The sequence below is a fragment of the Sinocyclocheilus grahami genome, unplaced genomic scaffold (genome assembly GCF_001515645.1).
Source record: "Sinocyclocheilus grahami isolate Dianchi unplaced genomic scaffold, SAMN03320097.WGS_v1.1 scaffold859.1, whole genome shotgun sequence".
Taxonomy (NCBI): domain Eukaryota; kingdom Metazoa; phylum Chordata; class Actinopteri; order Cypriniformes; family Cyprinidae; genus Sinocyclocheilus; species Sinocyclocheilus grahami.
Window position 1 is genome coordinate 136,356 of NW_015506038.1, and position 27,282 is coordinate 163,637.

The following is a 27,282-nucleotide window of genomic DNA, read 5'->3' on the forward strand; positions in this document are numbered from 1 at the left end:
TAAAACGCACATGCCAGGTCTTAGAAATGTAATATGTGTATCCATATTGGTTTCATACATTTTGAAAAACAATTATTCCACATTCTCTTCAAAAAGGTTTGATTGAATGGCTAAAAATGTCAAGTGGTGCAACCTTCGAATACTACTTAGGCCTACTTGAAAATCAAGTTTTAATTTGTGAATTGTTTTTACTACTATCATACATTTTTGAGTCATGAATATGTAATAATAATAATAATAATGTATTTTAAGTTTTCTTGGGGTTACTTCATTTGACTTTATATATATATATATATTTTTTTTCATTAAAAGGTACAATTTTTTAAATATTTTTAGCAAACTTCATGACCTTGACGTGCAGTGATTGGTCTAAACGGGATTCTCTCTGTTTTATGGTTTTATTGTCCGGTTATAAAGATGGCCTCCTTCGTGTTAGTAACACCACACTGACTTTGGTGGACAAAAGTAATATTAATAAATTATAATTCATATATGACTTATTTATTGTTATAAATATATGAATGATGCCAATAAACAATAGAATAAAATAATAACATTGCTAATAATTTAAAAGAAAACATTGCATTTTTCTTTCATTTATTAACCGAAAACATCTTTATCATTGAACAGATGTATTTAAGCATTTTTATAACTGTATCGTTTATGTATTTTTGAATAACTTCAAAGATACAGACCAGTTGCTTATGCATTGCATTTAATGTGTCATGTGAATGTACAAAATGACAGCCAGAGGACCGTCGTGTTTATGTCTTCGTACGTGAGTCACAGCTGACAGTGGAGAAGCGTGCTGAAGAAGACTGGCTCAGTGTTGTGCCCATCACTCCGGCTGGGAGGGACTTTAAATCGCTCGTGTTTAGCTCTCAATGGATGCCAACATCAGCCAGATGTAAAACGGAGGAGGTTTTCTCTTCATCGCACGTGAATATGAGTGTGTCGTGAATGTGAACGACTGGATGAAACGACTGAGATCGCTATGAAGACGAGTGAGGACTGCGTTTAGATGAAGCCAGATGTGCTGCATGGCCTGACTGAGCGACAGACAGACAGATGGCATCGTCTCTCTGTTTATAAACACACACCCCTTCATAGAAAGGAGCCTCGCGGTGGATTGATGCACCCTTTCCAGTGGTGCAACGGTAAGATTACCCATATCCTTCCTGTGATATTGTAGGGTTTTATAGGCTGCTATATTAAAACAATAAAAGATAAAGCTTGAGGGTGTTCATAACAAAGAGATGTTGCTATATGTAAGGCTCTGAAATTAAGAAAAGGAGAAATATTTTAAAAATCTATAGTTTAAAACGCACATGCCAGGTCTTAGAAATGTAATATGTGTATCCATATTGGTTTCATACATTTTGAAAAACAATTATTCCACATTCTCTTCAAAAAGGTTTGATTGAATGGCTAAAAATGTCAAGTGGTGCAACCTTCGAATACTACTTAGGCCTACTTGAAAATCAAGTTTTAATTTGTGAATTGTTTTTACTACTATCATACATTTTTGAGTCATGAATATGTAATAATAATAATAATAATGTATTTTAAGTTTTCTTGGGGTTACTTCATTTGACTTTATATATATATATATATTTTTTTTTTTCATTAAAAGGTACAATTTTTTTAATATTTTTAGCAAACTTCATGACCTTGACGTGCAGTGATTGGTCTAAACGGGATTCTCTCTGTTTTATGGTTTTATTGTCCGGTTATAAAGATGGCCTCCTTCGTGTTAGTAACACCACACTGACTTTGGTGGACAAAAGTAATATTAATAAATTATAATTCATATATGACTTATTTATTGTTATAAATATATGAATGATCATTTGACTTTATATTTATATATATATTTTTTTTTTTCATTAAAAGGAACAATTTTTTTAATATTTTTAGCAAACTTCATGACCTTGACGTGCAGTGATTGGTCTAAACGGGATTCTCTCTGTTTTATGGTTTTATTGTCCGGTTATAAAGATGGCCTCCTTCGTGTTAGTAACACCACACTGACTTTGGTGGACAAAAGTAATATTAATAAATTATAATTCATATATGACTTATTTATTGTTATAAATATATGAATGATGCCAATAAACAATAGAATAAAATAATAACATTGCTAATAATTTAAAAGAAAACATTGCATTTTTCTTTCATTTATTAACCGAAAACATCTTTATCATTGAACAGATGTATTTAAGCATTTTTATAACTGTATCGTTTATGTATTTTTGAATAACTTCAAAGATACAGACAAAAGTGTCATATTATTGACCCATATACACAATATCTATTTTCATATACTAATACAAAGATCATTATAGTCACTCCCCAACTGTTATATACACATGCACCAGTTAAAGGAGCATAGATTATATGATTGACAGCTTATTGTCACCTCACACTCACTGTAAAAGATTTGGACGCTTAAAGGGACAAAAAGAAACATTTTTAATAGACTATTAAATATTTCCCAATACAGGAAAGCTGTAGCATTCATCTGTTCATGCCTTCTGGGTTTGATACAGATCTGCATATCATTCTTCTATCTAGATTATTGAGAGTCACTGAGGGCTGTTCAAAAATTTCGATTACACCCGAATTCTTTCAGTCCATATTTGTCATGAAAGCGCCTCACAGATGAGAGCCCTCTATAATCTCGTGGGGTTGTTAATATTTCATGTAAATCTCAGTGAAAAGGCTTTGAAAGAACTGAAATGCACATTTTTCACATTCTTTATGTAAAAAAGCAGCCATTTTATTAATACACAGTGAAACGTGGCCAGTACAGTCTTCAACATGTATCCTTTTGTGTTCCACAGAAGAAAGAAAGAGGGCAAATAATGACAGAATTTACATTTCTGACTTGATACATGATAACAATTATAAATAATATTAAGCTATTTATGATTCAGCTTCATGGGAAAATTTGTCTATGTTGCTGCATATTTTTGATATCAGACAGAGAAAAAGAAGCGCTCATCTTTTTCACACTGCACACCGGCATCATACTCGCAAAATAGGTCAGCAGGTTTGCAAAGAGCTCTGCTGGCAAATGTGTGGTTTGTTCAAGGATCTGTTTTGCCAACACAAAAAGCACAGTTTAAATCCCAAGAAGGGGTGACTCAACCCTGCTTCATCAGTGTTGTGCCGCTGAGAGACTCCCTCACGCTGCGGGACGGCCTCCGCAGATGGCTTTCTGTTACTGAAGCAAATGTGTCTGTTAAATGGCAAGCAACTCTAGTGACCTACATTTATATGCCTTCTTATGCTCTCTTCCACACACCCCCTCATCTCACCTCCTGTTTGATTTTTTTATTCATGTTGTATCACGAACAGTACAAACTCTTGTGCGCTTATTGAATGTGCACTTCAAATTAATCAAGTTATTTTTTTTTAAATGTACTTGCAGATAATATAATATTAGTGAAATAAATGGCATCTTAAGAGAACTTAATATTTTAAACAAAAGAATTGGAATGAGGAGAAGCCTATTTTAAATCAGTTGTCAATCATATATTCAAAAGGCTTTATTGAGGTTCTTGAGCTAGGCCATTATCAGTTGTTTTGACAGCAGGGAGTGTGAGAATGAAGTGGAGAGACTGAGACTACGGCAGTGCTTTGCTATCGATTTCCTCCTAGGAAGCTCAAACTCTACTTGTGACAGATGCATCTCACTTTCAGCAGAAATGATGTTAAATGACAAGGTTATTGATTTCCACTGGTTCAGGTAACTTGTGAAGAGCTGCCAGAGACAGCTGAAATTAAAGAGCCTGTGTTTATCGGTTGCTTTTTTTTCAGCCTCGTACAAGAAGAACAAGTGCCATCTAAATGTGTTTCTGCAATCCAAATGTGTTTTTCCATCCAAATGAAGTTCTTGCACACATACATTTGTGTTTGAATTGTAGAAATGTACAAACATATTATGTACGTTTTAACAAACATATAAAGCAGCATAACTGTTTTCAACATTGATAATAATAAGAAATGTTTCTTGAGCAGCAAATAAGCATATTACAATTATTTATTAATGATTTCTGGAGGATCATGTGACACTGAAGACTGCAGTAATGATGCTGAAAATTCAGCTTTGCATCACAGGAATAAATTGCATTTTATAATATATATTAAAATAGAACATTTTTATTTTAAATTGTAACAATATTTCACAATATTACTGTTTTCACTGTATTTTTGATCAAATAAATGCAGCCTTGGTGAGCATAAGAGACTTCTTTCACAAACATTACAAAATCTTGGTCCAAAAAAAAAAAACGTTCCAGCAGAACAAGGTTAAATGTGGAAGGACAAAGGCTAATTCTGCATTTACATACAGCTTTTTAGACAAAACAACTATACAGACAGTAAAAACATGCAATAAATGCTTCATTTTACTCTTTTGTATTACTAACTAAACAGGTAAATCTATCAAATAACATGGTTTGTGCTGTGAATTATATACACGTGTGCAGTATACTGTAAGTACAGTAGTAGGTCATGGAGAAACACATTGGGCACAAAATGGTTTATGATATTAACAAACATCAGACTAGCTTTTAAAACATTGTGTTTAAAATATTTTCTTTATAATCTGATAAAATGTCCGTGAGCTTCCTCTATTTCTTGATTGTTTTGTACAAGCAGCTAACAAATGCCTGTGAGTAATAATGAAGGTCTACGATATATAAGCCACAGACACCTATTCATTATTAGCAGAGCGGTTTGGGCACTTCTGCTCCTGAACAATGTGAACACAGCAAGTGGGGAAGTTACAGTATATCAGACACTCGTCCAATCACAGATCAGGGAGGTGTTACTAAAGAATGCAATGTCCTGCTGTTTGCTTGGACTGCAAAACCAGCCTATGTATGTTGTGTAATGGTGTGGCAATGCTTGGTGGGATTTTCTGCTCAAAATCAGAGATCATTCAAGAGTTACTGAGGTCAAATTAGACTCAATCAGCATTATAATTGCAGCAGCGACCCAAAGGGTCATTGAGAAGTTGGAGAGTTTTGAATCATTCATCAGGTCCAATATCTGTTTTCCTTGCTTTTTGTTTTTAAATCACTTTTTTGTTGTTGAGTAAATATCAAAATTATGATACTTGTGTTCCCATGATGCACTGGGGCATGAATAATTACAGTAATAAGGTTGAATTTTTTTTTTTACTTTTTTTGAGTTGTAACTTGTATATGTTTTATGGTTGCTTTTGTTATTGTTTTGTGACATCTGTGGGTCATTTATATTCAAAATGACCCTTTCACACTCAAACACTATCCACTGATTGTTACTATCATATTGTGTACCAAGTATTGAGGTCTCTGTGTTCATCTGGGTATTAACTACGTATATATTGTGTAGACATATTATCTTAGAAAGTGTAACAAGCTGTCTATTGCCTTGTTTACTCGGATGTTTCTAAGTGAACCATATGCATTAATAGCATGGCTTCTTTACTTTTTTTGAGTTGTAACTTGTATATGTTTTATGGTTGCTTTTGTTATTGTTTTGTGACATCTGTGGGTCATTTATATTCAAAATGACCCTTTCACACTCAAACACTATCCACTGATTGTTACTATCATATTGTGTACCAAGTATTGAGGTCTCTGTGTTCATCTGGGTATTAACTATATATTGTGTAGACATATTATCTTAGAAAGTGTAACAAGCTGTCTATTGCCTTGTTTACTCGGATGTTTCTAAGTGAACCATATGCATTAATAGCATGGCTTCTTAGAGTAAAGTTTACAAACAATGATTGAGTAAAATGTACTTGAGTATTGTTTAAGTAGAAATTACTCAACAAACTCTTACTTGCTTTGTTAATTTTACATAACTTTGTAGATTTGACTTAATTCTATACTTATATTTACTTTAAAAATATGTGCAAAAACTTGCAAAAGTAAATTTTACTATTTTTAAATATTTACAAAAAAGTACAACTTTTTGTTTTATCATCAAAGCCCAACATTTATGAAATAAGGGAAACACCTTTGATTTAAATGTCCTAACACTTTGATATCGTACACTACCATTGTACAATATCATTTGTACATCATATCATATACTGATCAATAATACAGTAAAACAGTACACTCTAAAAATGGCTGGGTTAAATATAACCCAGCGCTGGGTTAAAAAGGGACAAACCCAGCAATTGGGTTATTTTGACCCAGCGGTTGGGTTCAAAACAACCCAACTGTTGGGTCTGTCCCTTTTTAACCCAGCGCTGGGTTATATTTAACCCAGCATTTTTTAGAGTGTAATATATTATTACAAATAACTGTTTTGTATTTGAATATCTATTAAAATGTAATTTATTCCTGTGATGGTAAAGCTGAATTTTCAGCAGCATTACTCCAGTCTTCAATGTCACATGATCCTTCAGAAATAATTCTAATATGCTGATTTGTTGTTCAAGAAAGATTTATTATCATCAATGTTGAAAACAATTGTTCTACTTCATATTTTTGTAGAATCTTATATATTATATTTTTTGTATGTTTGACCCCATTTGTAATGCCTGTTCAAAAACGTATCATGTTAACACAATATCTTTTAAATAATCAAATAGCATTTTTAATTATTCTTGAGTAGCAGTGGTAGCAAAGCTAACAGACTCATTGGCTATAGCTACTAATGTTATACTAAGCTACAAGGCTAATTGGCTATCGCTATGCTAAGAAAACAGGCTTTGTTAGGTATCATGATGGACCGCTAGCAGGCTAATCAACTAGTGCAATGCAGAGCTAGTCGCTAAACCCGTTAGTGTGAGGTAAATGAAAAAAAACCCCAGAACAACAAATATTTAATGTGACCATTTATAGCTTTCATATGTAATATAAGCTATAAAAACATAAATGTTCATATTTATACAGTTAATAAAACATACATAATAAAAGCGGTTTTGTAGGATTTACACTCACCGGCCACTTTACTCATTAACGCAAATATCTATTCAGCCAAGCACATGGCAGCAACTCAATGCATTTAGGCATATAGATATGGTCAAGACAATATGCTGAAGTTCAAACCGAGCATCAGAATAGAGATGAAAGGTGATTTAAGTGACTTCAAACGTGGCATGTTTGTTGGTGTCAGATGGGCTGGTCTGAGTATTTCAGAATGCTGATCTGCTGAGATTTTCTCGCACAACCATCTCCAGGATTTACAAAGAATGGACCGAAAAAGAGAAAATATCCAGCGAGCGGCAGTTCTGTGGCTGAAAATGTCGATGCCAGAGGTCAGAGGAGAATGGCCAGACTGGTTCGAGCTGGTAGAAGGGCAACTGTAACTCAAACAACCACTCGCTACAAACTAGGTTTGCAGAAAAGCATCTCTGAATGCACAGCATGTCAAAACTTAAAGCAGATGGGCTACAGCAGAAGAAGACACACTGGGTGACACTCCTGTCAACTAAAAACAAGAAACCGAGGCTACAATTTACACAAGTTCACCAAAATATAACAGAAGATTGGAAAAAGGTTGCCTGCGACATTCGGATGGTATCAGCATATGAAAGCATGGACCCGTCCTGCCTTGCATCAGTGGTTCAGGCTGCTGCTGGTGGTGTAATGATATGGGATAATTTCTTGGCACACTTTTGGCCCCTTAGTACCAACCGAGCATCATTTAAGCACCACAGCCTACCTGAGTATTGTTGCTGACCCTGTCCATGCAGCATTACTCCAGTCTTCAATGTCACATGATCCTTCAGAAATAATTCTAATATGCTGATTTGTTGTTCAAGAAAGATTTATTATCATCAATGTTGAAAACAATTGTTCTACTTCATATTTTTGTAGAATCTTATATATTATATTTTTTGTATGTTTGACCCCATTTGTAATGCCTGTTCAAAAACGTATCATGTTAACACAATATCTTTTAAATAATCAAATAGCATTTTTAATTATTCTTGAGTAGCAGTGGTAGCAAAGCTAACAGACTCATTGGCTATAGCTACTAATGGTATACTAAGCTACAAGGCTAATTGGCTATCGCTATGCTAAGAAAACAGGCTTTGTTAGGTATCATGATGGACCGCTAGCAGGCTAATCAACTAGTGCAATGCAGAGCTAGTCGCTAAACCCGTTAGTGTGAGGTAAATGAAAAAAAAACCCAGAACAACAAATATTTAATGTGACCATTTATAGCTTTCATATGTAATATAAGCTATAAAAACATAAATGTTCATATTTATACAGTTAATAAAACATACATAATAAAAGCGGTTTTGTAGGATTTACACTCACCGGCCACTTTACTCATTAACGCAAATATCTATTCAGCCAAGCACATGGCAGCAACTCAATGCATTTAGGCATATAGATATGGTCAAGACAATATGCTGAAGTTCAAACCGAGCATCAGAATAGAGATGAAAGGTGATTTAAGTGACTTCAAACGTGGCATGTTTGTTGGTGTCAGATGGGCTGGTCTGAGTATTTCAGAATGCTGATCTGCTGAGATTTTCTCGCACAACCATCTCCAGGATTTACAAAGAATGGACCGAAAAAGAGAAAATATCCAGCGAGCGGCAGTTCTGTGGCTGAAAATGTCGATGCCAGAGGTCAGAGGAGAATGGCCAGACTGGTTCGAGCTGGTAGAAGGGCAACTGTAACTCAAACAACCACTCGCTACAAACTAGGTTTGCAGAAAAGCATCTCTGAATGCACAGCATGTCAAAACTTAAAGCAGATGGGCTACAGCAGAAGAAGACACACTGGGTGACACTCCTGTCAACTAAAAACAAGAAACCGAGGCTACAATTTACACAAGTTCACCAAAATATAACAGAAGATTGGAAAAAGGTTGCCTGCGACATTCGGATGGTATCAGCATATGAAAGCATGGACCCGTCCTGCCTTGCATCAGTGGTTCAGGCTGCTGCTGGTGGTGTAATGATATGGGATAATTTCTTGGCACACTTTTGGCCCCTTAGTACCAACCGAGCATCATTTAAGCACCACAGCCTACCTGAGTATTGTTGCTGACCCTGTCCATCCCTTTATGGCCACAGCGTGCCCATCTGGCTACTTCTAGCAGGATAATGCCACCATATCACAAAGCTCAAATCATCTCAACTGCTTTCTTGAACATGACAGTGAGTTCATTATACTCAAATGGCCTCCACAGTTACGAGATCTCAATCCAATAGAGCAGCTTTGGGACGTGGTGGAACAGGAGATTCGCATCATGGCTGTGCAGCCCACAAATCTGCAGCCACTGCATGATGCTGTCATGTCAATATGGACCAAAAAATCTGAGGAATGCTTCCAGGTTGCCAGGTCTGTGAAACAAAACTAGCTGATCACATTTTTCATGGTTTTTCTAGCCTCAGCCTGAGACGTACCGTTGGCTGAACGCCTGATGCATATCAAAGTCGTCATCGGATTGGTTGAATTCTACTGGATTTCTGGGAGACGTGTGTGTCGCATTCTTTAATGTTCTGCCTTGAAACAAAGATGCCATGATGCCAAACCCCCTCGTGGAAGAAGAAAGCTGTCGTGTTTACTACTGTGACAATGAGCACTTATCAGGATCAACTAAACGCTGGATTTACAAAGTATGTGAAATATGCTAAATTCATGGCATAGACTCTTAAGAGTTTTGCACAACGGTCTGACATTGTGGGGACATTTCCACGCCCCTAAATATGATGCAGCACAAAACAAAATGTGTTTGTTTGCTTTACCTATCAGTTATATGGACTCCTGGGCAGTCCTTGGCCATTCAAAGCGGCCAAGATTCCCAGACCTTCTGCCATAATTTGAAATAGCCTTCCCGCCAGAACGCTTTAACCCGCGGACTAAAAACCAACCCACGGCAACAGTGTAAAAGTAGACTAATTCCACGGGAAACGTGCAAACGTGCAAACGTGGCAACCCAGTCCAGCACCTTGTTGAATCTATGCCACAAAGTATTAAAGGGATAGTTCACCCAAAAATGAAAATTACCCTATGATTACTCACCATCACGCTGTTATGGAATACCAGACTCAGAGACAAGATGGAAAGTTAAACCAACAGGTGTGTTTATTAACAGTTTTGTAGCAATGGATAATGGCAGTTCAAGTATGAGTTCAAGTAAATAGACAGTCTTGGGTGAATTAATGAAGATACTATTGAGTGTTTTCTTTGTTTTACCAGAGGTGGAGAGCACACACAGGATTGATGAGCTGATGTAGATTGCCAGAGGTGGGGGACAGGTGAGTATAGCAGGTTTGGAGTGAAGAAATTGAGGGAGACGGTGGATAACACGAGGGAGACAAAGGAGATCTTTGAAGGAGGTAAGTAGGAGATCGCGGGTAAGTAGAGCATATGTTTTGTGTCCTTAATCCACAAGGGAGACCACCAGTTATGGTGGCTATGGCAGAAGGTACGGATGTAATCCAGTCGATCTCCTGGATCTTCGTTTCAATCTTCGGTTTCGTTTGGTTCTGGGTACATATGTGCTGTTAGGGGTGCACACCGGTGGAGCAGGATCAGAGACACTAGCGGCTGCACTGGCTGGTTCCTGGATGATAGGAGATGGTAAAGTTGAAGCGTGTGAAGAAGAAGGCCCACCTGGCCTGCCTGTGATTTAGCCATTTAGCATCACATAGATATTTGAGATTTCGATGATCAGTGAGCACTACAAATGGGTGGCGGGCCCCCTCCAGCCAGTTTCTTCATTCCTCCAGGGATAGCTTGATGGCCAGAAGCTCCCGGTTCCCAATGTCATAATTTTGTTCTGCCAGGTATAGCTTTTTGGAGAAGAAGGCACATGGATGGAGTCTAGGAGGAGTCCCTTGCTGCTGTGACAAAATGGCACCGACTTCTAAGGTAGAAGCATTCACTTCCATGATGAAGGGCTTCTCAGGATTGGGGTGGATCAGGAGAGGTGCTGAGGTGAAGGCTTGTTGGAGCGTCTTCATTGCCTCAGTAGCTTCTGGGGTCCAGGACAGACTTGGGCCTACGTGGGCCAGGACTTGACAGCATCCACCTTCCTCTCGTCCATTTTGATACCTTTGGAACTGATGTCATATCCGAGGAACTGGATGGAGGACAGATGGAAGGTACATTTCTCAGCTTTGAGATACAGTTGGTGTTTGCAGAGCTTCTTGAGGACCTCTGTAACATGCTGGCGATATCCGGCCTCGTTCTGGGAGTACACTAAGATGTCATCAATATACACCAGGACGAACCGATGGAGGTACTCCCAGAACACTTCATTCATGTATCCCTAGAATACGGAGGGGGCATTGACTAGTCCATAGGGCATGACCAAGTACTCATAGTGGCCAGTAGGGGTCACAAAGGTGGTCTTCCACTCATCCCCCTCACGTATCCGGATGAGGTTGTAAGCACTCCTGAGGTCCAACTTGGTGAAGATCCAAGCTCTGTAAAGTTGTTCCAGGGCTGCAGGGATGAGAGGAAGAGGGTAACGGAATTTATCTGTTATCTTGTTGAGTGCCTGGTACAAGGCCGCAAGCCTCCGTCCTTCTTAGCATAAAAGATAAACCTGGAAGCAGCAGGGGAAGTGGATGGATGGATGTTGCCTCTAGGCACTGGTTCACCGGGCAGGATTTCGATAGCAGAGTCCCATGGTCTATGGGGTGGTAGTTGAGAGGCTCGTTTCGGGCTGAAAACATCACTCAAGTGGGCATAACATGATGGAATATCCACGGATCGCTTCTCGACAGGGCTTTCAATGGAGGTGGAGTTCAGAGGCAGAACTGGAGTCAGGGAGACTGGTCGAGGCAGTTGAGGGAAACACCTGGAGAAACAATCCTTGCCCCACTTCAGGACTTCGCCAGTGGACCACGAGATGGTAGGGTCGTGTGAAATGAGCCAGGTGTGCCCTAGAACAATCCCAGCAATAGAGTTTTCCAGAACCAACAGGCAGATGTCCTTGGTATGTAGCTGACCGACCTGAAGCTGGAGTGGACCAATGCAGCATCGAACTTTTCCCAAATTGAGGGGACCACCAGTGATGGATTGAATCTTTTATTGAATGTGGTTTACTTTTTTCTCGAGCTGGAGTTGGTTGCATAGGTCTTCAGAGATGAAGTTGCCGGCCGATCCAGAGTCAAGAAGGGCACGAACTGTAAGAGTGGTGGAGAGTAGTGAGCTGAACAATAGTGATGAGTGGATGTACATTACCAGGATAATAGGCAACAATACTCGCCATGGGTCTAGGAGGGCATATATGACATGTTTGTAAAATATGTCCACTCTGGTCACAATATAAACATAACCCCTAGGTCAGCCAACATTGATGCTCGGCCAAGGACAGGTGTGCATGGTTGATCTGCCTGGGTTGGGGTTAGGTTCTGGAGAACTGGGATCCTCTGGCTGGCGGAAAAGGAAAGCCGGTTTTTGGTACCAATTATCCTCCACACAGCCCTTTACTCAGTTGGCGACTCTGATGGGCAGTTGAATAAAGCACTCAAGCCCAATGGTGTCATCGTAAGCCGAGAGATGCAGCCGTAGATAGGGCTCCAATCCTTGGCAGTAGGTGGTTAACAGAGAGCGTTCATTCCATCTGCTAGAAGCTACTATGGTTCTGAATTGGAGATCATAATCTTGAATAGAGCTCTTGCCTTGACAAAGATGGTATAATTGCTCACTAAATCTCCGACCGGTCTTCCAAAAACCTCTGAGAAATGAGCAATGAAGGCATTGAGTGAATGGGTTGCTGGTCCGTCTTGCGGAGATTCAGCCCACTGGAGCACTCAACCTGAGAGTAGAGACAGAATGAAGGAGATTTGAGCTCTTTCAGTCGGGAAATGATGTGGCTGCATCTCTAGGGTGAGCGAACACTGTAGGAGGAACCCGTTGCATTCATCCGCCAAGCCAGAGTAGGCTGCTGGATTGACCATGGGAATGGCAGTGTAGATGTGTGCCGAAGAAACCGCTGGTGCGGAAACAGGTGCTGGTGGTGCAGTGGGAGTACGAACAGGTGTGCTGAGGACCTTGTGGAGGGAATCCACCAGCTCCTGGAGGGGATCCACACCTGCCAGGTTTATGCTGTATTGGTCTGGTCTTCTGTTATGGAATGCCAGACTCAGAGACAAGATAAAATGTTAACCCAACAGGTGTGTTTATTAACAGTTTTGTAGCAATAGATAATGGCAGGTAAGTTCAAGTACATAGACAGTCTTGAGTGAATTAATGAAGATACTGATGAGTGTTTTCCTAGTTTTACCAGAGGTGGAGAGCACACACAGAATTGATGAGTTGATGGTGATTGCCAGGAGCTGGGGACAGGTGAGTATAGCAGGTTTGGAGTGAGGAGATTGAGGGAGATGGTGGAGAACACGAGTGAGACGAATGAGATATTGGAAGGAGGTAAGTAGGAGATCGCGGGTAAGTAGAGCATACATTTTGAGTCCTTAATCCACAAGGGAGACCAGACAATGAGGCAGTGAGGAGTGTGTGCTTTTATAGTGCTGGCTGGGCAATGAGATGATCCGTGATAGCATAAGATCCGGTGAGAAGTGACGAACGTGTAAATGCAGAGGAGAGAGCAAAACAAAACACATGAATTAGAAGTTTAAAACAAGGATTTGTAAAGAAAAATGCCGGAAGATTTCGATACAAGCCAAGAGTAGACTGGTTTTCCTTTGCTGTAAATAAAACTACTCGTGACACTAGCATATTCTCACCAGAGCTTACGCTATGCCTACGTCCTACATCTTCCGCTGGACCCCACTCTCTCGTGAACACGCGTACAACAGTTAGTGGAAACTAGAGATTACGGTTTATAAAGTTTTAAATATGGATATTATTCTTACACAAACACATTGATTCACTTCAGAGTGCCTTTATTAATCCCCCGGAGCCATGTGGAGCACTTTTTATGATGGATGGACGCACTTTATTGGACTTCAAAATCTCGACACCCATTCACTGCCATTATAAAGCTGGGAAGAGCCAAGATATTTTTAATATAACTCTGATTGTATTCATCTGAAAGCAAAAAGTCATATACACCTAGCATGGCTTGAGGGCGAGTAAATCATGGGGTAATTTTCATTTTTGGGTCAACTATCCCTTTAAGGCATTTTTGAAACCAAAAAGGATTTGTTGTGTTTGTGTTAAGAAATAGTCTTGGAAGTGAACTCTCTTTAAGCACACTTAAGGGGAATTTTATTTCAGTTATATGAATTGAAAGTACAGTTTTTAAGATATATATATTTTTAAGATATACATTCAGTATAGTTAAACACTTCTTTTTCACAAGGGATGGTCCAAAGGACCACTGGATTCTGCAGGGTGAATCTTTCACAATGCTGGAACCAAATTCTAATGATGTAATGACTGTTAGCAGTCAGTTCACACACCTGCGTTTCCTCTTACAGAGAATCTAGACTAGCCCTTAATGTTTCCTGTTTTTGGCCAGTGAATGGTGGACTCAAGTCTGAAACACTGTTAGATTAGTAATCGAACCTGTAGTCAGATGAGAGGAGAGCTATATTTGTGCTCTAATACAGACATGTAACTGATTAGTTCTGTTTGAATGATGGGTTTTTTCATGTTGTATGTGTTACTGATGAGATTTCACTGCTTGTATAGGGTGCTTCTGCGGTTTGGGACTGATCTACTCCAATAAGACCTGCACTATGTCATCTGTCACCTTCCAGGACCTTCCGCTCAATATCTATATGGTGATCTTCGGCACAGGCATCTTCGTCTTCGTACTCAGCCTCATATTCTGCTGCTATTTTATAAGGTGAGTCTGATCTCACGCACACACATGAACACACACACACAGGTATTGACTTGAACACATCTTACTGATTAGCTGTAGGACAATATTGTGAGGGGCCGGCAGTGAAAGTCAATAGGAAATGGCATTGTTGATGATACACATGCAGTCGTCAACAGGACGCTTCATGTCAGCAACACATTAGATGAGCTGTTATTAATGGAACGATTGTATTACAGGTCAAAACAATCCGCCTCAAATATCCTGCCCTTTTCTTTTCTTTTTCACTTTTCTTGTTTTCTTTCCTCATCTATCCAACCTTTCTTTCTTTCTTTCTTTCTTTCTTTCTTTCTTTCTTTCTTTCTTTCTTTCTTTCTTGCTTTCTTTCTTTTCTACCTATTTTTCTTTTCTTTTCTTTTCTATCTATTTCTCTTCTTTTCTTTTCTTTTCTTTCTTTCTTTTCTTTTCTGCCTATTTCTCTCTTCTTTTTTTCTTTTCTTTCCTTATCTATGCTACCTTTTTGCTTTTCTATCCTGTCCAATTATATTGATTTATTTTCTTTCCTTAACTATCCGACCTTCTTTTCTTTTCTTTTCTTTTCTTTTCTTTTCTTTTCTTTTCTCTTTTTGTCTTTCTTTCTTTCTTTCTTTCTTTCTTTTCTAGCTATTTTTCTTTTCTTTTCTACATATTTCTCTTTTATTTTATTTTCTATCTATTTCTCTTCTTTTCTTTTCTTTCTTTCTTTTCTTTTCTGCCTATTTCTCTCTTCTTTTTTTCTTTTCTTTCCTTATCTATGCTACCTTTTTGCTTTTCTATCCTGTCCAATTATATTGATTTATTTTCTTTCCTTAACTATCCGACCTTCTTTTCTTTTCTTTTCTTTTCTTTTCTTTTCTTTTCTTTTCTTTTCTTTTCTACCTATTTCTCTTTTCTTTTTTCTATTTAATTAAATCTATTGATTTCTTTTTTTTCCTTTAATTATCTGACCTTTTTTTTTCGTTTCTTTTCTTTTCTACCTATTTTTCTTTTCTTTTTTTCTTTTCTATCCTGTCCAATTATATTGATTTATTTTCTTTCCTTAACTATCCAACCTTCTTTTCTTTTCTTTTCTTTTCTTTTCTTTTCTACCTATTTCTCTTTTCTTTTTTCTATTTAATTAAATCTATTGATTTCTTTTCTTTCCTTTAATTATCTGACCTTTTTTCTTTTCTTTTCTTTTCTTTTCTACCTATTTTTCTTTTCTTTTTTTCTTTTCTTTTCTACATATTTCTCTTTTCTTTCTTTTCTTTTCTTTCTTTTCTACCTATTTCTCTTTTCTTTTCTTTTCTTTCTTTGCTTTCTTTTCTTCTTTTCTTTTCTGCCTATTTCTCTCTTCTTTTTTTCTTTTCTTTCCTTATCTATGCTACCTTTTTTCTTTTTTATCCTGTCCAATTCTATTGAATATCTTTTCTTTCATAAACTATCCGACCTTTTCCGAGATTTTCTTTTCTTTTCTACCTATTCCTCTTTTCTTTCCTCATCTATCCAATGTTTTTTTCTTTTCTTATTTCTTTTCTTTTCTTTTCTACTTATTTCTCTTATAGAGACCACCGCTACATCAGTCCATTACAGACATTAAAGTCAGTCCTATTAGCCAAATATCTTAAAACATAATTCCATTTCAATTAAAAATTACAAATAGTGTTCCAGTGTTTCATACATTGCAAATCTGCAAACCTGTATTTTAAAACTATAAACGCAATCAGCACAATCAACATTTTACACCATGCGCTCATGAATAGCATTTTTTTAAACATCAAAACTGTATTCAAAACTGTTCACACACCAGTGAAAAACCTCTGGATGTAAAAATAATTTGTTTGGCTTTGTATCCAAACAATGCAGAAAGTGTTTCAATTAAAGTCAGAATTAGAAAAAGGTGGAGGAGGAAGTGGAACATATATAATGAAAGCCAGTTGTCCCTATTCATGTTTATTTACAGTGCAAGGAGCAAAAAGACTAATCGCACTGTATGCTAGTGGGATAATTTTGATATTGCCAATTTTGTAAGTGACTCAACTTATAATAACAATGCTGAAAACTTAGTGAATTATATGAACTCTTTTGCATTTCTCATCATTGTTCAGTAACTGTATGCTTTATGTTTTCTTTTGTCATCAATAGTAAATTGAGACATCAAGCCCAAAGTGAACGCTTTGGATACAGAGAGGTAAGATGCTTTAAAGAGGTCATCTCTTACATTTTTATCATTTCGTTTTTTCCAAATATAATGTTATAATCAAGGCAATTTTTTACTAACTGTGTCAACTGCAGGTGATTTTAAAAGGAGACCCGAAAAAGCTGAATCTTCATGGGGTAAGAAACTGCCCTGTCTAGATCCCCAATACTCCTAAAAAACAGGAAATATCAGGGATTCCCAGGCCTGGAGCAGTCATAGAAAAAAAATAAAAAAATAAATACACATTAAAATATTATTACAGTTTAAAATAACTGTTTTCTATTTTTTAATACATATTTTAAAATGTCATTTATTCCTGTGATGCAAAAACAGAAAATAGAAAAATTGTAATAATATTTCACAATATTACAGCTGAATTTTTGATCAAATAAACATAACTTTGGTGAGTGGAAATTACTTAAAAAAAAATTTTTTTAAATCCTAATTATTCCAAACTTTTGGCCAGTAGTGATATATACACTGTAAAAAATGAAATAACATCACAATGTTATAAATAACAGATATATTTCTTACTGTAACTACATAAAAACACTGCAGAAGCCTCTACAGACCAGCTGTAGTTTAATATAAAAGCCCACAAGCAAGTAAATCTCATCCTGATGTCCTTCTGACTGAATCCCATGATCAAATGAGTTTTTTAGTGTGCTGTTATATCTCTGAAAAGCTTTCAAGAGTTATTTTTTCCACTTTTCCTCATTGTTATTTGTGTCTCCACATCCCGTGACGTTCCTCCACAGCAGACCTGTGCCGTGTGCTTGGAGGACTTTAAGGTGAAAGATGAGCTGGGAGTGTTGCCATGCCAACATGCCTTTCACAGGAGGTGAGTAATAAGCTGGAGTCTAACAGCTGGTGTTCGTAAAGCGACAGCAGCAGCATCCTGCTATTGTTAGATACTTCATGTTTACATACACTGGAACATTCTTTGTTTCCCTATTTAGATATTTCCAGATTATGTGCATCAAAAACCAGAAAAGCTATTTGTAATGAAATGTTTGTGATTTATGCCAAATTTGATTTCCTAAATATGTAGCCATTAATAGAGAAAGATGTTTTTGCCCCCATAATGTGGGGTTAGACATGCTAAGGATGCTGGCGGCATTACCGCGGCAAGTAGGGGGGCTGAGGGTGCTGTAGCACCCCCTGGCGTGTAGCCCAATAAAAAATGGGGGGGTAAGGTGTTAAAAATAAATAAATGGAAATTTTGTTACAAAAAAATAAATAAAACTAATTTTATTAATTTGTATATTCCTTAAAATCCATAGAAAAAAAGTAGCCTAAGCTTACAATGACAGTAAGCAACAGTAAAACATGAATTAAGTTGAATCAAATTGATTGTGAAAGTCGTTTCAACTTAAACTGATTTAGGAAGTCGTGTGTTGCCATGACTTTTTGATAATATTATTATTACCTGTAACATGTCTGTGCCGGACCCTAATCAAGAATCAACGACCATTTCTACAGCCACTGCAAAGATACAGCAGAGAAAGAGCGAGAGCGTCTATTTACCTCAGCAGCAACCAATCTCGCATTCTCGCATCTGCAGCAAGTTTTGATCTTTAACGTTAGATCGTTCCTATTCTTGGAACAAAATTAATGCTTAAAGTTGATTCAGTATTACTCTTAATGAAAAAAAACATCAGCAATACTACAATGACAAAGTAGCTTATATTAAACATACAACTTTTATTAACAGAACGAATAAGACATTCGCGTTGCAACAAATAAATAAAAGGTTTTTGGAATTTTCCCTTACTTCAAACGAATGCTTAGTTTGTGGCTCATTATTATTAATAATAATAATACAAATAGGCTATACAATAAAACAGTACAATGACAAATTCACTTATATTCAACTTTGAACTTTTGTATGAATAAGGAAAATATGTTTTACCCGCATTGTAACACAAATAAACAGTCTTTGGATTTCCCCTTTCTTTAAGTGTAAAACGATTGTAGTTTGTGGTTCATTATTAGCCTATTAATAAAACACATCAGCCATAAAGTAGTACAATGGCAAATTCGCATAGGCCTATATTAAACATCTAACTTTTATTAACAAAATGAATAAGATGGATATAGCCTACTTGCGTTGAAGGCTAAACCAAATAAATAAGGTATTTTACCTCTTTTAAAACAAATGCTTAGTTTGTGGTTCATTGTTTTATTTATTTATATATATATCTATATTTTAATGAAACACCGCAACAATAAAGACAAACTCGCTTATATAAAACGAAGAAATGAAACTTATCAACAAAAGTTGCGCTTTTGGATCATATGTGTCTCGCATCACTCTCGTCATGTGACCAATGCTATTTAGAATTACATGAAAATGTATTATAATTGTAATTTATTTTAAATGTAATTAGCTGAACTTAAGCGTGAACCATTTAAATGCGATCTTATACCTGTATGTAGTAGTAGTGACGGATGTCTCGTTCATTCTAGATTATGTGTGCACAAATCATGTCACTGTCTTAAGAGAGTTTAAGCAAACACTACCACAGTTCCCGGCCACAGAAATGAGCTGCCAGTGAAAACACAAGTGGCTTTCTTTTTGTATTTCAAGTTGTTGCGTTTGTTCACTGTAATCTGGTTGCCATTGTTACTACCTGCAGTGTTTTAGTCAATGTTTTCACACCGAAAAAAAGAAAAATGAACATTTTGAAAGCATTTTTCTGTGCAGAATGTTTCATTTTCTATTATGTACGTGTGCAGCTGTCTTTTATACGACCTTTTAGCTAAGCAAAATATTTTTAAACAATTCATCAATTTCAGTTTAATATACTGTATGTGGTAGAACATGACCTTTTTTCATTATATTTAAGTGTAAAAGTGGTCAGCGGAAAGGACGTGCAATGTGTCATTTCATACATTTATTTATCATTTTACCTTTCCCTGAGCTGACTTAAAGAAATATTTCACCCAATTGTAAACATCTGCTGACAATTAACTCATCCTCAGGCCGTCCAAGATATAGATGAGTTTGTTTCAGATTTCAGTCACTTGCTCACCAATGGGTCCTCACTCGTATAACCTCTAATAATTACTGCAAACATTTATACAGGAGTAAGAAGCATATTTCAAAGAAAAGACAGGGTGAGGTACTACTAGCAAAACTTACAAGACCCAAGTGGAAGAATTATAGTGCAGATTTCATTCAGTTAAATGAAAATCATTATATGCAGTGTAAAGTTTTATTTCGATCAGTGATTGCGATGCAGCAGACTTCATAAGTGAGTAATTGTAGTCCAGATGCTTCTGAATAATATTACTTGACTATGAAGGAATTAGAAATATAGTTAAACATATGCACAGATCAAGCACCGTTTACAAGCGAAAATGAGTTCTGAACAAATACGTGGGAGGATTTTGATGTGAGTGATCAACAGGGAATTGACTTTTTCACTTGAGGAAGTGATAATGGATTATGAACCCGTGTTTTGGCCAGAAGCGATGCTTTAAAGTGAAAACACTTAAATGATGAATTGTTTCTTGAAAAAACACTGCTTTTCACGTCACAAGATGTTAACTGATGGACTGCAGTGGTGTGGATTACTTGTGAATTACTGTGATGTTTTTATCAGCTGTTTGGACGGCACCCATTCACTGCAGAGCATTCGTTGGTGAGAAAGTGATGAAATGCTAAATTTCTCCAAATCTGCTCCCATGAAGAAACAAACTCATCTACATCCCGAAGGCCTGAGAATGAGTACATTTTCAGAAAATTTTCATTTTTGGGTGAACCATTAAAGGGGTTATATGATGTGATTTAAATTTTTCCTTTCTCTTTGGAGTGTTACAAGCTCTTGGTGCATAAAGAAGATCTGTAAAGTTGCAAAGACTAAAGTCTCAAATCCAAAGAGATATTCTTTATAAAAGTTAAGAGTCAACCACGCCCTCCTAAAACGGCTCGTTCTAACACGCCCCCACATGTCTACGTCACTATGTGGGAAGATTTGCATAACGCCGCCCAAATGTTCACGCAAAGAAAGAAGGTGCAACTTTTATTCTCGCTGTAGTATTGTTGTTGCCGCCACCATGTCGTGAAGGCGCTGTGTGTTTCGTTGTGAAAGTGAAACTACTTTGTTTGGCCTTCCAAAAGAGGACGATATCCGCTTCGTCATGCCTAGAGCTGATCTGTGCTGGTCGCTGAGGAAATACATCAACTTCACGCTGTGGATCACCGGATCGGCTTTCACCGTGGACGAAGCGGAGTCCAGCCCGGGGTCGTCACATGTGGTTGCCGCAGGCATCACAGTATGATAGGGACGTTTCCGTCACACGCTTGAGGCCAATCACAACGCACTGGATAGCTGGCCAATCACAGCACACCTCGCTTTTCAGACCGATGAGCTTTGTAAAAATCTAAGCATTTCAGAAAGGTGGGGCATAGAGGAGAAACAATAATGTACAGTTTTACGATAATTTAAAGTTTAAACAACTTTAAACCGCATAAACACATTTCATTACACCAAATACACAAAATAATGTTCTTTTAGAACAGCATCATATGACCCCTTTAATTTAAGACCAAGATCAGGGATATTCAACTTTGCATTTTGACCTAAGAACTACGGACATGTTTAAAATTAAGTTTAAATTAAAAGAGTTGATACAAACAAACACAAACAAGCAGGGCCGAATTTACGCAGGCACGTGCCTATGCTCGCTCGTCTAGGGGGGCCCAGACACAATGAAGAGATATATCATATTTTTGTTATACTATGGGCTATCTACAACAGTAAAATAACCAAAACCCCAGAAGACATTCAGCAAATAAATATAACAAACAATAGGGTAAAAAACGACAAATTATTTCCATGTTTTCCACCTACGGAAATCACACTTTTTTTCTTCCGTTCTCAGTCGCACACAGACAGGCACACACGCGGAGAGACACGAACAGAAACTCGTCAGCGATGCCCCGCAACTTTATCAATAAAATAGTTTCGCAGCTGAAAAGCTACATGACTTTTCTCAGTAGCGGGGTTCTTGAAGCAGTTCAACTTGAACAAAAATGTGTTTTGCCTATGTCACGATAAGAGGTGAATCCGGCCCTGCATACAAGTAACTTCCACTTATTTTAAAGATACACCTTCACTTGTTCTCAAGTTTTACCACTGCCTGTCTAAATTTGACATTACAGATTAATTTCAAGGAGACAGATTAAACACAGTAAAAAAAAAAAAATCCAAAATAAAAGTTTTTGTTTGCATAATGTATGTGTGTGTTTTTTAAGTATGTATAAATACACACACATACAGTATATATTTTGAAAATATGTACATGTATTTACATGTCTATAATTATATTCATATAATTTATATTATAAATAAATATATGTAATATATAAAAATAAAAATTTTCTGAAATATATACATGCATGTGTGTGTATTTAAATATACATAATAAATATACACAGTACACACCAATTTATTATGTAAACAAAAACTTTTATTTTGGATGCGATTAATCGCGATTAATAATTTGACAGCACTAATATATATATATACATTTTGCGATAGGTGCGATTAGGGGCAGTTCTAGGGTGAGATATCCGGGGCTTGGCTCAGAGACATCCATGTATGTGTCAGAATACACGGGATACACTTATTTAATGTAGGGCCTATGTGTGTGTGTGTGTGTGTGTGTGCGTGTGTGTGTGTTTGTGTTCAAAAGTTACATTGGCTAAGTGGCTTTTTTTAAAGCCAAGTATAGGCCTAATTAAACATGCAGGGTTCTATACGCTCATTTTATTTTATTTTATTTTTATATTTCTAGCACTTGTGAATGCATTTACACTGCACTTACAAATTGCATAAATAATGTTATTAGATTAATGGTTTAAATACAAAAACTGGAATATAGAAATATGAAATTATAGAAAAGATTATATTTTTAAATATGAAAGTTTAAATACAAAAACTGGAATCTAGAAATATGAAATTATAGAAAAGATTATATTTTTAAATATGAAACTAAAATTACCAGTAGGTGGCGGCAAGCCTAATGAGTGAGTCTCTGAGTCATTTATTCAATCGATTCTTTCAAATCGCCTGATGTTTCTATATGAATGGATCAGTGAATCATTGACTCACTCGATTTGTTTAAAACGCAAATTGATTCGGTAAGGAAAGTGTTGCTGCACAACATGGCTTTGTTTGGAGACATTTTCTTTAGCTAAATAAAGCAACAATATATATATATATATATATATATATAAAAAAAAGGGACAATATTGTCTCTACAGTTTAAATCACTTAATATTTTTTTCTTAATATTTTGCTTATGTGTGTCCATGCAAGACTGCATCATATAATTCTGATTAAATATCTATATGTGTTTCTTCACAGTAAAAGTATTTTATTATAGATAAGTTATTACTGATCCCTGAAGCAGCTGCTACAGCTTCTGATCGCTGGTTGGCCAGTTTACATGTCAATCAGGAGTCCGAGCCTCAGTGGGCGGTTCTTGTACTTCATGCACTTTGATGTGTACAGTGTACAGGATGATTCTCGCTCGCACAAACACATCAGTTAACACAGGTGCACAATGGGACAGGGTTAATAGATGTAACGATGCAACTGTGATGGATGCTTCTTTTTTTGCACACTATAATTTAGTTTTTATCTGCTATATGGCACACCATGTTACATTTTGAGTATGATTTGCAGCTTGTGTTTTGGATAGTTCACTGCCCTGAGAGCACATAGGCTACCCTGAACACATCACATATATTTAATGTCTGCATTTACATCTGCAAGATGTATTTTTAGAGTGTTTGCACATTTGCAACATGTCTCTAAGACAGGGTGACCAGTGTTTCTGGTGCATTTTCACCAGCAGAGGTCGCGCGCCGCCACTTTAGTCAAGATTTGTTTTAATGTGTTTTTGTAAAGCCGTAATTTTGTTATAATACTGTTTTGATATGTTGGCTATTTGCAAAGGTTGCTATTTATATTTTTCATAGTGTGCTTTTTGGTGAATTGTATTAAAAAACTAGGGTAAGTTTGATCCTCATACATCACTGTAATTATTCATTATGATATTAATAGATGGAACCCACAAAAAAAAAACATACAAAAATATATTGTCCCCGTTTTTTAATTGCTAGATAATCACAAGTGAGATTTGAGTGATATTTTGAGCACTGAACTAGGTTAGATTAGATGTCTTGAAGATGCTTCTGATTTAGAATGTATGTAAATCTGCTTTTCTTCTTCTTCTTCTTCTTCTTCTTCTTCTTCTTCTTCTTCTTCTTCTTCTTCTTCTTCTTCTTCTTCTTCTTCTTCTTCTTCTTCTTCTTCTTCTTCTTCTTCTTCTTCTTCTTCTTCTTCTTCTTCTTCTTCTTCTTCTTCTTCTTCTAAGACGTCTATCAGATGTTTTTACACAGCAGATGTTTCCCAGATCAAGCACTCTTCAGCAGACATCTTAAAGACGTCTGTGCAATCTGGATAATAATGTTCTGTCATTTTACGTAAATTAGGTTTTTGGTTTTTATGCCAAAAATAATGTACAATTATGATATTTCGGAAAGGCGAATGGAGCCAGAAATAGGCTGTGACAAAACGATTTGAATTGTGTAAATCTGAATCATAGCGTAATTTAACAAAACTGAATATTACATGGCATTTTATATATATTTTTGTTAATTTTTTTTTAATGGTTTAGTTTAATTACTTTGAATAATTTAATTATATTTGTGCACACATATCAGACATAGGTCAAAACATTGACAAATTAGGCTGAATTATAAAAGCCGGAAGTGGTGCTAAATAAAGAGCCGTTTGGGAGCCGGCTCTTTTGCCGAGCCGAGCCGAGCCGAGCCGAGCCGAGCCGAGCCGAGCCGAGCCGAAGGATCCAAACGATCACCTCTTCCCGTGTGTGCCCAAGCCACTGCGCGATTGGCTGGCGAGGCGCACGTGATCCACCACGACGCTATGCGGAGGTCAGCGTCGCGCAGGATGTTCGGCAGCAGAGGGCGGTGTCGCGCGGGACCTCCCAGTCCTTCCAGCGCTGTGTATTTCAGGAAACGGGACAGTCAGTAAATACAACCACATTCTCGGGTGGCACACGAACCGCAGACGAAGGAAAGCATGCTGAAGGTTGTGTGAGCAGGACGCGAAGATGGTGTTTGAGTCAGTGGTGGTCGATGTCTTGAACCGGTTTCTGGGGGACTATGTGGTGAACCTCGACAGCTCGCAGCTCAGCCTCGGCATATGGGGAGGTAAACCTGCCAGGTGTCAAATCCAGATAACCTCTGTGCTATTTCATTTGTGTGTGTGTGTGTGTGTGTGTGTGTAAGTATTGTATTTAATGTATGTGCTTTATTTGACTATATAACACACTTCCAGTTTCATACAAAAAGTTTGAAAACAAGCAAGAAAAAGGAGAGGCCTGGCTGATGAGAATTACTGCTATGGTCTCACTTCATTCATTCATTGTAGTGAATGCTAAATTCGTCAACAACACAAGGACAAAGGAATACAGGATGTTCAAAGTCCCCCACCCTGTAGAGTTTAATGATATGCCATGCGTCTTATTGACTTCCTGATAAGTAGCTTTTAATACAACTGTAAATATTTGCTCAGTGAGATGTGAATTATTTTAGACTAAGGCTGGTAATATTCAGCACTATGTAATGTGTCAATGTTTCTTTTGCAGGTGATGCCATATTAAGAAACCTTGAGATAAAAGAAAATGCCTTGGTATGTTGCTTTATGTTTCGTGTTAGACATGTACTGTCTTTTGGTTGTACATGAAATCCATTAACGAAGCATTCATTCATTATTCTAATGCTCTGTGAAGGTGTGCTTCCTTGACTTGCTCTCTAATGTGAGTCTTATTTCTGAAACAGAGTCAACTGGACATTCCTTTCAAAGTCAGAGCGGGACACATAGGTAAGTGTTGAACTGTATGCTATATCATGGCTGTTGACTTAAATTTGGACTATTTTCGTGTTGCTTTGTAAAACCAGTCTGCACTTTGTGTTTAATTTTCCAGACAGCTGATCAGAATTGGACGCCATGTCTTCTGGATGAGAAAGCCAAGCTGTTTTTCAAGGTCAAAACATGTCTTTTTCACTTTCACCATTATGAGTAGCAAAACGAACCACTATTATTCACTAGTTAATACCGCTTGTTGCGTCATTTAGCTTGTACGTCTGGACAATCTGTTTGCGTACTGGAATGTGAATTCAGAGCTCTACTCCAACCACAACCCTGATGAGGCTCTGGTAGGGTCTTCAGATTTTATTAAACTTTTAGTCCAAGGAAAAGAAATTGCACATTTTCATTGTTTGTACATTTTTTATAGCGACACCTGAAGCACAGTGTAGCCATCCAGAGCACTATCCCTCAAGATTATCATTTCAGTGAGTTCCAGCTTTATTTCATTCACAATGTGTATGTCTCTATGAAATGCAAACCAGCTTTGTTTTTGTGTGCTTTTGCTTTAGTCTTTCGTCCAATATCTGCAAACGCCAAGCTGCGCATGAATCCTCGCTCCGATGTGGACTTCTCCTCACCAAAAGTGGATCTAGTGGTCAACCTCCCTGAGGTGGCTGTTGAACTTAGCCGTCCACAGGTGTGGAAGACATCCATTTAATTTTGTGCAATTCAGTGAATAATTCATTGACATATTTTGAATGTAATTATGGCTTGAATGTAACTTTTTGTTGTTTTCTAGTACGTGAGCATTCTGGAGCTGTTGGGATCGGTGGATATGATGACCCGGAACCTTCCTTACAGGAAATATCGTCCAGATGTGGCAGTTCACACTAATGCGCATCAGTGGTCAGTGCATTTCGAGATTGTGGTCTTGACTATTATTTAATTCCATGAGGCTCTGTACTTAATTTTTTTGTGGTTCTCATAGGTGGCGATATGTGATCACAGGCATTTTGGAGGTCAATGTAAAGCCCCGCCTTTACATGTGGTCTTGGCAACGCATCCGTCACCATCGGCAACATGTGAAAAAGTACCGAGAGATCTATAAGAACAAAATCACCAGTAAGAAGCCTGCAGAGAGTCTGCTGAAGGAGCTTGAGGTGGGTGAGCACTGAGCATGCTCAGTAAAGGCACAGTTCACACAATAAGGAAATTCTGCTGTGATGTACTCACTCTCATGTCGTTCCAAACCCATATGATGTTATTTTTTCTGTTGGGGAGACATATGGCTGTTTTTGGTTTTGTTTTGGAGTTTGACAGCCGTGGTCACTATGAACTCTCTTTGTGAACTGGCAAAGATGGCTGTGTTTTGGAGTTTGTTTATTTTTATTGTTTTGGAGTTTGAGTCTTTGTGAACTGGCAAACATGGCTTTT

At 37.3% G+C, this 27,282-nt stretch overlaps 2 protein-coding genes across 2 annotated transcripts in view; both read left to right on the forward strand.

The window, feature by feature from the left end:
- The first annotated feature begins 818 nt into the window (after positions 1 to 818).
- On the forward strand, positions 819 to 17,789 carry LOC107563167 (RING finger protein 122-like). Its single transcript, XM_016247964.1, has 5 exons — positions 819 to 1,157; positions 14,586 to 14,742; positions 16,882 to 16,927; positions 17,032 to 17,073; positions 17,695 to 17,789. Exons 1-5 carry the CDS (start codon positions 1,022 to 1,024, stop codon positions 17,779 to 17,781), a joined length of 468 nt encoding a protein of 155 aa, XP_016103450.1. The 5' UTR covers positions 819 to 1,021; the 3' UTR covers positions 17,782 to 17,789.
- Positions 17,790 to 24,945: 7,156 nt separating this feature from the next.
- The window catches only part of vps13a (vacuolar protein sorting 13 homolog A), a 49,140-nt gene continuing 46,803 nt past the window's right edge, over positions 24,946 to 27,282 (forward strand). The window contains exons 1-9 of the mRNA XM_016247958.1: positions 24,946 to 25,187; positions 25,625 to 25,668; positions 25,818 to 25,860; positions 25,938 to 26,023; positions 26,115 to 26,195; positions 26,276 to 26,333; positions 26,418 to 26,545; positions 26,648 to 26,754; positions 26,837 to 27,008. Of these exons, the coding sequence (XP_016103444.1) occupies positions 25,088 to 25,187; positions 25,625 to 25,668; positions 25,818 to 25,860; positions 25,938 to 26,023; positions 26,115 to 26,195; positions 26,276 to 26,333; positions 26,418 to 26,545; positions 26,648 to 26,754; positions 26,837 to 27,008 (819 nt within the window). The 5' untranslated portion in view covers positions 24,946 to 25,087. The remainder of the gene's footprint in view (positions 25,188 to 25,624; positions 25,669 to 25,817; positions 25,861 to 25,937; positions 26,024 to 26,114; positions 26,196 to 26,275; positions 26,334 to 26,417; positions 26,546 to 26,647; positions 26,755 to 26,836; positions 27,009 to 27,282) is intronic.

What these genes read in the sequence shown, in the direction of transcription:
- LOC107563167 (XM_016247964.1), top strand. Translation starts at nt 1,022, where the DNA reads ATGAAGCCAGATGTGCTGCATGGCCTGACTGAGCGACAGACAGACAGA. An exon ending in TTCTGCTGCTATTTTATAAG is followed by an intron (nt 14,743 to 16,881) that starts GTGAGTCTGATC and finishes TGTCATCAATAG; the next exon opens with TAAATTGAGACATCAAGCCC. An exon ending in AAAAGCTGAATCTTCATGGG is followed by an intron (nt 17,074 to 17,694) that starts GTAAGAAACTGC and finishes GTTCCTCCACAG; the next exon opens with CAGACCTGTGCCGTGTGCTT.